This window comes from Idiotropiscis lumnitzeri, chromosome 8 (assembly GCF_059441095.1).
Source record: "Idiotropiscis lumnitzeri isolate Australia: NSW breed Sydney's pygmy pipehorse chromosome 8, RoL_Ilum_1.0, whole genome shotgun sequence".
Taxonomy (NCBI): domain Eukaryota; kingdom Metazoa; phylum Chordata; class Actinopteri; order Syngnathiformes; family Syngnathidae; genus Idiotropiscis; species Idiotropiscis lumnitzeri.
Window position 1 is genome coordinate 4,128,494 of NC_142398.1, and position 11,507 is coordinate 4,140,000.

Below are 11,507 nucleotides of genomic sequence, written 5' to 3' on the forward strand. Positions count from 1 at the left end.
ATCACACCTAGGGGCAATTTGGAAAGTTCACTCAATCTACCATGCATGTGATTGGAATGAGGGAGGAAAGATCTTATTTATGGGGGGTCAAATACATTCTAAATACAGTAATTAAAGTAAATTAATGTCGCTAATTATTTCAAGGTTTAAAAAGTTCCTTTCACCGCATGCAGATGAGTTGGCGAGTGTTGTCGGGCGAGCACTCAGCTCTGAAACCAGTGCAGCTGCACAGGCTCCTGACACAGTACCAGATCACCGCAGAGACCGGACCTGTGCCCGCATGGCAGCCCGGCAGTGAGGACGAGGCCTACATCTACCGCACAGGTGACAATCATAGAGAGACTTGGCAAGAGGCCGACATCAGGTTGACTCCCGGTACATTTGTCGATGGACAGCAGGCAGATATGTTTGTTACTATAGACCAATCTAACAAGAGAGAGTTTCAAAACAGGGTTTTATTTCCTATGAGTAGGTTGAGATGGAGCCTATAGGAGGGGTCTTCAATCCTCTTCCTCGAGGTCCGCTCTCCTGCCTATTTTGCATCTGACAGTGTTGCAGCAGGGAGAGATGAAAAACAGGTAGGACAGCGGACCTTGAGGAACAGGATTGAAGTCCCCTGCTCGAGAGGGTAGGGTCTATCGTAGTTATATACAATAGGTTGTAGTCCAGAAGAATGTTTTCTCCCTGAGAGAAAGTATTAGTCTTGAGAGAAGGTGCTGGTCCTGAGAAAAGGCTGTAGTCCAAAAGTAGGCTCTTGTGTCAAGTGGAGGTGCTAGTCCTGAGTGCAGGTTGTAGCACACAAAGAAGCTACTAATCTTGAAACTATTTCTGAAAAAAAGGTGTAGCCCAGAAGCAAGTTCTGGTTTCGACAGAAGGTTGAAGTCCAAAAAATTGACTTTTGCCTCAAAGGGAAGTCTTGAAAGAATGAAGTGGTCCTGAGAGTATTCATTTCCAGTCCCAAGAGAAGTGTCTAGTCTTGAGATAAGGTTCTGGTCCTGGGTGAGGTTGGTGCTCCAGTAGGTACCTCCTGTACTATTCTTGAGGGGAGGTTGTAGTCCACAGCGGATGTCCTGATCAAATTGTCCATAAGCAAGACATTGAAGCCTAAATGGCCTTGACTAAACAAAGGAAATTAACTTTTATCATAAGAGATGATCCTAATCCGGAGAGAAGGTTCTTGTCCTGAGGGAAGATTCACGTAATTAGTCTTGAGAGAAGAATTCTGGACTTGACAGAAGGTTCTAATCTTGAGGGAAGCTTCAAGTCCTGTGAGATGCTTGTAGTTCAGGGAGAAGGCTCTGGTCCTGAGAGAAGGTCTTATTCTTGTGAGTAGGTTGTCACCCCACCAGAAGATTTTAATCCCGAGTGAAGGTTCTAGGCCTGAAAAATGGTCCAAGTCACAAAAGAAAGATGTTGTCCTGTGGCAAGATTTTATTCCTGAAAAATGTTTGTAGTCATGAGAGAAAGTTGTCATCCAAAGGTTCTTGTGTATTTTTCTGTTTGCATGACTTTTCAGCTACCAATGTATGACAAAAATATATTGAATCAGTCTTTATAATAAATAACCAGATTGTACAAATACTTGATCAATGTTTCCATCCTGCATCATCAGATCAGTAAATGCAAGAGCAGACACCGTCAAAACACTTTGACTATCTGCCGATTTACCATTTTACTCGCAGGGTTTCTCATTAAAACGCACTGATATTGACTTTGAACTGATTTTGTTGACTGCGAAACGCCAGGATGGCGCTAATGTGGCTCCCTCTGTGCATTCAGTGGACCTCCTGGAGAGCTTTGAGAACCACCCTCCCATTGTGCTGCCCAGCGGCGGCTTTGGCGTGGACCTGGACGGCGAGCGCGTAGAGGACAGCATCTACCGACAGCTGCTCTACATACGCCACTTCCTGTGGGGACTACGCGCCAAGACACACGCTAACGTTAATGCCACGCACGCGAACGGCAACAACAATAATGCATCCGACGTTCAGGTGAGGCAGAGTCCCGACTGCCAAGCGTCTTGTCTTGTAACGGTTGGGGATAATTTGTACAAAAATATCCCAACGCTGTGTTTTACAGCCCATGAATTAAAAGTGAAGCCAAGTGAAGCTCCGCCATTTTCAAGCAATGGAAGTTGCGTGTACTTTTGTGTAAACATGCATGCACACACACCTGTACACGCAAACAAACACACACACATTTGTACAGAGACTTGTACATACATATGCGCTTGTACACACACACCCATGCTCACGCACACAAACACACACACCCCCACCCCCCCCAACACACACACGCATGCACACACACACCCCCAAGGGCACACTTCGCTGCACATATATGCATGTACACGCCTAACAGTGTAATCTGTGCGTAAGCAGCTGTGCTGGTTGAGGAGTTTCTTAGTAATCTTTCAAATGAAAGACAAAACCTCACACACACACTCACACACACACACCCCTGCAACGCACACACACAGAAGAAGAAGAAGAAGCTAGACATGGTTAAATCATGGCTAATCTTCTTAGCGGTCAGGCTGTCTCATCAGTGGGCCGACTAGACCGTAATCCTCCATCTTGGAACACATCATCATCATGAAGGGGTCGCTTCCCAAAACGGATGCATTCATTGACCACTTTTGGTGGTGAAAAAAAATGCTTCTCACCCCCAAAAATGTTTCAAATTGTCTAAATCAGGGGTGTCATTTTAGTTCAGGGGCCACATTGACCACAATTTTATCTCAAGTGGGTCGGTTATAAATAGCAACTATTCCAAATTTGGACGTTGTTTTGGTACAGATAACAACAACTACATGAACTACAAAAGAATCACAATTATTGCAGTGCATCAACTCCTTATCAAACGCTTTTGGAATCGATGACTCATCGATGAGTCCAGTGATTCTCAAAGTGTGGTCCAAGTGCCACTAGTGGCACGCGGGCTCACTCTTGTGGTAAGTGAAAGAATCACAGCCTAAGTGCAGTTTAGTTGCATTTCATTTGGAAGTTCAATGCAATCACATTTAATATGCAACAATTGCTGCTTTTTAAACTTTTGGATACCATTTTGATTTACATTTTAAGTGTAATACATTTTAATTGAATCATTAATTAAGTCTATATTGTTCCCTGGTCTATTTTAAAAAATATCAAATGTTTAGTGTGCATAATAATGACTTTGTTGTTTTTTTATTTGGATCCCACACCCCCTCTTCTTGTAATTTTAATTTATATTTCTTGTAGTATTCCGTAGTACTCTGGTGGTGAAAACGACAGAGGGCAAAGGCAGAGCAGAGGACGAAATGGTGGGAGTTGAAAAGGGAAGAGTGTTGTATGACCTTCAGGCAGGAGTTGAGATGGGCTCTTGATGGTCAGGAGGAGCTTCCAGCTGACTGGACAACTACAGCAAATGTGATCAGGGAGACAGGTAGGAAAGTCCTTGGTGTGTCATCTGGAAGGAAAGGAGATAAGGAGACTTGGTGCAGAAATTGATCCAGAGAAAGAGGTTAGCTAAGAAGAAGTGGGACAGTGAGAGGACTGAAGAAAGTAGACAGGAATACAGGGACATGCAGTGAAAGGTGAACGTAGAATTGGAAAGGCCAAAAGCGGGGCTTACGATGACTTGTATGCGAGGTTGGACAGTAAGGAGGGAGAGACCGATCTATACAGGTTGGCAATGCAGAGAGACAGAGATGGGAAGGACGTACAGCATGTTAGGCTCATAAAGGATAGGGATGGAAGTGCGTTGACAGATGCCAGTAGTGTGATGGGAAAATGGAAAGAGTACTTTGAAGAGTTTATTAATGGGGAAAATGAGAGAGAACAAAGAGTGGAAGAGGTGACTGCTGCGGACCAGGAAGTAGCAAAGATCAGTAAGGATGAAGTGAGAAGAGCATTGAAGAGCGGAAAGGTACTCAGCCCTGATGATATAGCCTTGTAGGTATGGAAGTGTCTAGGAGAGGTAGCAGTAGAATTTCTGACTGGGTTGTTCAACCGTATTTTAGAAAGTGTGCTGGTGCTCATTTTAAAAACAAGGGAGATGTGCAGAGCTTTGGCAACTACAGAGGAATAAAGTTGATGGGCCACACAATGAAGCTGTGGGAAAGAGTGGTGGAAGCTAGACTGACGGCAGAGGTGAACATCTGTGAGCAGCAGTATGGCTTTATGCCAAAAAGAGTACAACAGGTGCAATATTTGCTTTGAGGATGCTGATAGAGGAGTACAGAGAAGGTGAGAAGGAGCTGGATTGTGTCTTGGTAGATCTGGTGAAAGCTTATGACAGAGTGCCCAGAGAGAAACGGTGGTTCTGTATGAGGAACTCTGGAGTAGCAGAGAAGTATGTTCAAGTGGTGCAGGACATGTATGAGGACTGTAAGACAGTGGTGAGGTGTGCTGTAGGTGTGACGGAGGAGTTCAAGGTGGAGGTAGGACTACATCAGGGATCAGCTTTGAGTCCCTTCTTGTTCGCTATGGTAATGGACAGTATGACAGATGAGGTTAGACAGGAATCTCCATGGACCATGATGTTTGCAGATGGCATTGTCATATGTAGTGAGAGCAGGGAACAGGTGGAGGAGAAGCTGGAGGCATGGAGGTTTGCCCTGGAAAGGAGGGGAATGAAGATTAGCCGTAGCAAGACGGAGTATCTGTGTGTAAAAGAGATGGACCCAAGAGGAAGAGTGAGTTTACAGGGAGAAGAGACCAAGAAGGTGGAGGAGTTGAAGTATCTAGGGTCAAAGGTCCAGAGCAATTATGAGTGTGTAAAAGAAGTGAAGAAGCATGTGCAGGCTGGCTGGAACGGGTGGAGAAATGTGTCACGTGTGATGTGCGAAAGAAGAGTTTCAGCTAAAATGAAAGGAAAGATTTATAGAACTGTGGTTCTCTTTGGGAAGGACCAAAATGGATCGAATCAGGAATGAGTTCATCAGAGGGACAGCACATGTTAGAGGCTTTGGAGATAAAGTTAGAGAGGCCAGACTGAGATGGTTTGGACATGTCCAGAGAAGCGATAGTGAGTATATTGGCAGAAGGATGCTCAGTTTCCTAGTGCTGGGCAAGAGGTCCAGAGGAAGACCAAACAGGAGGTTTTTTGATATAGTTAAAGAGGACATACAAGTTGTTAGGTTGAGAGCAGAGGATGCAGATGACAGGGTTATAGATGGAGGCAACTGATTCGCAGTGGGGACCCCTGAAGGGAAAAGCCGGAATGAAAAGAAGATTTCTTGTAGTATTCGGTATTTAGTCTTGGAAAAACATTTTATTCCAAGTAATATTTTGACTTTACTCCTGTAAAACTTTGGGACGTTGTTGTGTTACAACTTTGTCATCATTTTAATTCTCACATTATCCCAGCTATCTTTGGGCAGTAGGCGGGGGATACCCTGAACTGGTTGCCAACGAATTGCAGGACACATGTAGACGAACAACCATCCCCGCTCACACTCAAATCTAGGGGCAATTTAGAGTGTCCAATTAACCTGCCATGCATGTTTTTGGAATGTGGGAAACCGGAGTAAAACCCGGAAAAAAACCCATGTCGGCACGGGGAGAACATACAAACTCCACGTAGGTAGGCCGGAGCCGGAATTGATCCCACCCCATTTTCACATAAAATTTGGACCTTACGCTCGGAAAATTACATCTTTTTTTCTAGTGATATTACAACTTTAGGGATACAACTTCTGTGTCGTTTTTGATGAACACATAGGGCTAATACACATCTGAATTTCAACGCTTGTCTTTTTAGTGTTCCTTGGAGCGTGAATATATGATTATTTTAGTAGGCCTGCTTGATGCAAATTATTTGAGAACCACTTAATGACTATATGGAATAATTGGGACATCAGATGGATTTCTGATAAAATTTTGTGTCTACCTATTTTCGTTGTCAACTTATACGATTTTGACAACCTTTTAAACAATGTTTTGTAAAAAAATCCATCACAAGTGTGCATAACGTCCTCGGCTAACAACCCATGATACACTTAGTTCTTCTTGTAATACAAAACTTCTCTCTTCTTGTCACTCACTAGACCACACCCTCAAAGGCATGTCTAACACAATAATACAACAGTCAGGAAAATTAGGTACCATAAATATCTTCCATTGTATTGAATGTCTTTCCTATTAACACCTTGTCCTCTAGAGGGAGCTGCTGCCCCCGCCCTTGACGCACGGCAGCCCCCGCTCGGCCATTGGCGACGGCGAGGAAGAAAACGGCCGTGGCCAAGCACACAGTCTCCGGAGAAATGGGGGTGGCGTCCACCACCACCACCACCATCATCCTCATCAACTTCATCCTCATCCTCACGACCAGCACCCGCCCACTGCAACGGGGTACCCCGAGGGAGGGGGGGGAGTACCGCAGGTGAACGGATGCGGCAAGAAGGCCAACGGGCTCATCACTAATGGCATGGAAGGTAGGACTTATGTAGGGGGTACCCACAAACCTTTGCGCTTGCGAGTATCCAATAAGAATTCCTGTTTATGTAGAAGGTGAAATTGACCTATACACACACACACACACACACACATATATATATATATATATATATATATATATATATATATATATATATATATATATATATATATATATATACATATATACATATATAGATAGATATAGATATAGACATAGATATAGATAGATATAGATATAGGTATATAGATATATATAGATATATATACACACCGGCATGTAATATATGAATATATGATTTCTGATTGGTAAATAAAATAATGACGAGTCTGAGTTGAGTCTGCAAGCACGTGGTTGAGCCCAATACCCGATCATGTGATCGGATAACTACGACACTAATTCTGAATTTTAGAAGAAAAAACTATTTTCATGTAAAAAAAAATTTTATTATAAATTTAAATGTTTTTAAATTTTCTTAGATATAGTTTAAGTTATGTATTTGCTCTAATGTGCAGCTGGTCATATAAAGCTATTCTTAACCCATAGTGGCCAGATTTGTTTTTCAATCAAATATTCAGTTTTGATTTTTCAAAAGATTGGCATTAGAAAATGTAGCTTGTTGAAATTTTCTAACTTTGGTGCTGTAATGTCTAAGTCTAAAAAGCATGTCAATTTATTTGTTTTCTATTATATTTTTATGTATTAATTTATATGCAATAACATGCTCAAATTGATCATTTATTCAATCTAGAAAGCCGTTGATATAATTCTTTTTAAATGTAAAAAAGAAAATTGGGCGGCAAGGTGATGACTGGTTAGCATATCCGCCTAACAGCACAGAGGTCGAGGGTTTAAATCCATGCTTCAGCCTTCCTGTCCTGGATGTGATTTGCATGTTCTCCCCGTGCCTGTGTGGGTTTTCTCTGGGTTCACCGGCCTCGTCTCACATTCCAAAGACATGCATGGTAGGTTAATTGAACACTCTAAAATTGTCCCTAGTTGTGATTGAGTGCGAATGGATGTTGTTTGTCTGTGTGTGCCTTGTGATTGGCTGGCAACCAGTTCAGGATGTTCCCCACCTACTGCCCATTGACTGCTGGGCTCCAGCACGCAGAGCAACGGGTCCGATAATGAATGAATGGATGGAAGTTAAAAAAAAACCAACAACATTGTTTTGGTATGTCATATTTTGGGGAAGCCTCATCATGCAGCCTATTGAAAGAAACAATGACTCCTGTTGGAGGTCCGTAGAAATGCCCCCACCCCGGCCTTCACCTCCACTTGCATTGCTGTGTTCGTGTGTGTGGACCCCATAGCAAGCCCCTCTGTGTGTGTGCGTGCGTGCGTGCGTGCGTGTGTGTCCTCTGCAGGCTGTGTTACTAGTGGCTGTGAGTTCCCCTTCCCCGTGTGGTCCTCGTCTCTGGGCGCCCCTTCCCTCCCTGATGACATGTGTGTGGTGTTTGTAGTGGAACTGGACAAAGGACCCTACGGACTCGGCATGGGACTCATCGACGGCCTGGTGAGATCATTCATTGAATTCCATTGAATATCTTGGGCATGGGTACTTTGACTCCATTTTGCTGCTAAACCAAAACATTTTACACGTCTGAAACGTTTATGTTTTAAAAAACACATGTGAGAGGGATTAATTACATTTCAGGAAAAATGTTCAGGTCACTTGGTCACCACAAGGTCAATTTCAGGATCGAATTAGAGGTCAAAAGCTCAAGTTACTCAAATATGCAGTAATCAGATTTGGAATCTTTGTTGAAATGCCTTTCCAACGAACCTGTTTTGTGACTATTGACCCAGTCGGTCCTGAGACAAAAAAAAAGCTTTTCGTATCCCCCCCACAATTAAGTTGCACATACTACAGCGGGTGCAAAACCAAGACACAAAGTATAAGGGTTCAAAGGAAGGTGTCCATGCCCCTTTTTCCCAAAATTGACCGAAAATTTGACATTTGTTGTGCCATCACGATCAACAAGTGCAAGTTTCAAAATCAAAAATCCTACTTCTACTACTTCTAGATAAAAAAATCTAAAGTGGACTTGTTTTTTTTTTTCTTAGTTTAATTATATATACTTTTGATATTTGTTCCAATGAATAAACATGAAGCTAGTTAAATTTGAAGCATTCATAAGGTTACGCTCATAAAAATGTTTTAAATTAAAATATATCCTATTGTAACATTTTTTAATTCAATTATGTATATTTCATTTTTTTAATGGATGAATAAACATTCTATGGGCCACATTAAACTGTTGTAAAGTTTCAGAAGAATCTAGAAAAAGAAGTAAAGTTTTTTTATTTATTCATTCTCCAACGTATATTTCATTTTATTTATTAGCAACAGATGAAATGATCCCCTTATGTAGTTTTAGATTTACGTTTTAATGGAAAAACATTTTTTGCAAGAATAAGCCTGCTCTAAGACAGATTTATAAAATCATTAAATTAACGAGAGAGTGATTTATTTATTTATTTATTAAAAGGCAAGTCTTCACATTTTTCAAACGCTGTTTTTTAAACCTGGTTACTTTCATGGACCCCCCTACCTACCCTTTCCCCCATCTCAGCACACGCCACTCAACGCCCCTGGCATCTACATCCGCACGCTCATCCCCGATGGGCCGGCGGCGTCAGACGGCCGGCTGAGGATCGGCGATCGGATCCTGGCCGTCAACGGGACCAGTTTGATCGGAGCAGATTACCAGAGGTATGCGTGCTTCCCCATTGGGTGAGATTACAGGGCATCTACAGTTATTTACTTGTGATCATAGCGCCACTTACTGGTAAACATGACATATAATCTCCTTGATGTTATTCCTGTACGGAAGTAAGTACATGCGCATGCACACACAAAATCAAGCACCTGCCCTTTTGCCCTGGACGAAAAAAGTGGCCTTTTTGCTGCTGTGCTTTTTTTCTCCATATTTATCAGAATTTAAAAATAATAATAATTACCTTATCTGCCATCAATTCAACTTAAAGTGTTTTGAAATTTGAGGGGCATTTATTTGAGTCCTTGGGAGAATTGTACATACTGTATGTAGGCTCCTGCTATGCCACCATAACCCCCATCTGAGCATCTCCTCAAGTTAAAAAAAACAAACCAATAATTCAAAATTGTCATCCTGAAAAAAATGGCTCTGTAGCGCCTCCTTCATAGGTTTAAGGACGTCTTATTGCGGTACTTTGACCTAAGGCTACGAAAATTGGGAAGCATGTGAAGCACCCCAAGATCTACCAAAAAAAATAAATAAAAATCTGCAGAAGCCACATCCTAAAACGAACAGGAGTTCTATGGGCTTTTTGGGAGTGGCCAATTATTGTAATAGTTTTGCCACCTTGTCCTCCAGATTTGTCTCATTGACTTCAAACTTTGGAGTTTACCATCTCAAGATGGATGAACCCAACTTTGCCTTTCCTTTCTCATCCCATGTAGTGCTGTGGATCTGATCCGCCTGGGTGGGGGTCGCCTCCGCTTCCTGGTGGCCAAGTCAGACCCGGAAGTCTCGGAGAAGATCAGCGCCTCGTCCTGTTGACAGACAGAAGGATCGCCTGGGCTAGCTGTCAATCAAACTGCAGATCATCATGCGAGCCTCCACTAGGAAAGAAAGTGGCAGCATGTAAATGATCATTTCCAGGATGGTGCATATGTAAATAATGGCTGCAAACATTCATCGCTTGCTATTTGCCCGATGGACTGACATTCCGCCCCCTTTGTTCGTGACATGGATGACAGCGATGATGTCATCACTATGGGACACATGAATTATTGACCGTTTTTTTCCCCTTAATTATAGTGTTTGAGCCAAAGCACATTTTACAAGCACATGCATCCGGGTTAAAATGTACTCAGTGGCAACCCATTACCAGTTTAAAAAAAAAAAAACATCCCCTGACACCAGTTTCACTAATCAACCCAAAACTTGGTGGACATGTCTATCAAGACAGGACGCTGAAAAAAAGTCTCAAGTACCCATGCCCAAATGGAAGAGGAAGTCAGCCATTTTGGGTGAATTCACTCAACAATGACCCTTGGAAAGTGAGGGAAATTTATTTATTTTTTTTTAATCAGCTGTTGACACCCGTTTACCAAACACGAATTTGGGTGGATATGTCTCAAGCACCCACGCTGGAAGTTGAACATACGTCAGCCATTTTGGTTTCGGCGAAATCTTCTTTGGAAATTCCGAGAAGGAATTTGCTCAAATGAGCCTCAACAAAAACTGGCTATCCTCAACAAATGATTGATTTTTTTTTTACCTACGTGAAAAGCATGGGTCAAGAATGACATCAAAGTTCTTGTTGTTTTGAGGATTCTCATTTGAAAAGCACCCGGCCAATGCTGTTTGCAGCTTTTACTCTCATGATTGTAGTCTAAAAATAAAAACTTTTTTTTACATGATAAAACATTTCAAACTCTTCAGAAAGTTGTTTGTGCTGCACTTTCTTACATATTTTTCCACTCTCGATCATATTTGGCCATACAAATCACTGCTTCCTGTTGAGTCAGGGTGGAAAATCTTCTGGGAAAAGAAGGCAATAAAAGTGTTTCAAGGTAATGTGGATCAATTGAAGTGGTATTATTATGGAAAATAAAAAGTTGCAATCTGAAAAAAAAGCCACATTGTTCAGGTGAACAGTTAATCTTACGGGAAAAGATTTTCTTTTTTCAAATAAAAAGTTGAAGATTTTTATATATATATATATATATATATATATATATATATATATATATATATATATATATGTATCAAGTCAAGTCAATTTTATTTGTATAGCCCTTAATCAGACAGTCTCAAAGGGCTTTACATAACCACAATCGACATCCCCGATCTTAACCCCCAGGAGGGCAAGGAAAAACTCAAAAAACCTCATTAGGGGAAAAGTGAGAAACCTTGAGAAGGGACCACAGATGGGGGAATCCCCCTTCCAGGATGACCAGGCTGCAATGGATGCCAACTGGGCAACATTTGACACATGCAATGATGCTATGCAATAATAGATGAGATAATGTGAGAGTTAATTGAATGAAGTGCTGCAGGAAGATGACTTCAGTGGAGTGGGTCCTCATCCAG

General features: G+C 41.9%; 1 protein-coding gene across 3 annotated transcripts in view; it reads left to right on the forward strand.

Moving 5' to 3' along the window:
* radil (Ras association and DIL domains) overlaps positions 1 to 10,991 on the forward strand; it is a 37,014-nt gene extending 26,023 nt beyond the window's left edge. For 2 of the 3 annotated variants that reach the window (XM_088303308.1, XM_088303310.1), the window contains 6 exons: positions 174 to 324; positions 1,780 to 1,991; positions 6,145 to 6,418; positions 7,791 to 7,939; positions 9,000 to 9,139; positions 9,869 to 10,991. In XM_088303308.1, coding sequence (XP_088159434.1) covers positions 174 to 324; positions 1,780 to 1,991; positions 6,145 to 6,418; positions 7,791 to 7,939; positions 9,000 to 9,139; positions 9,869 to 9,968 — 1,026 coding nt within the window. In that variant the 3' untranslated portion in view covers positions 9,969 to 10,991. The remainder of the gene's footprint in view (positions 1 to 173; positions 325 to 1,779; positions 1,992 to 6,144; positions 6,419 to 7,790; positions 7,940 to 8,999; positions 9,140 to 9,868) is intronic. The other variant, XM_088303309.1, reaches the window with a different exon arrangement.
* Positions 10,992 to 11,507: the final 516 nt, after the last annotated feature.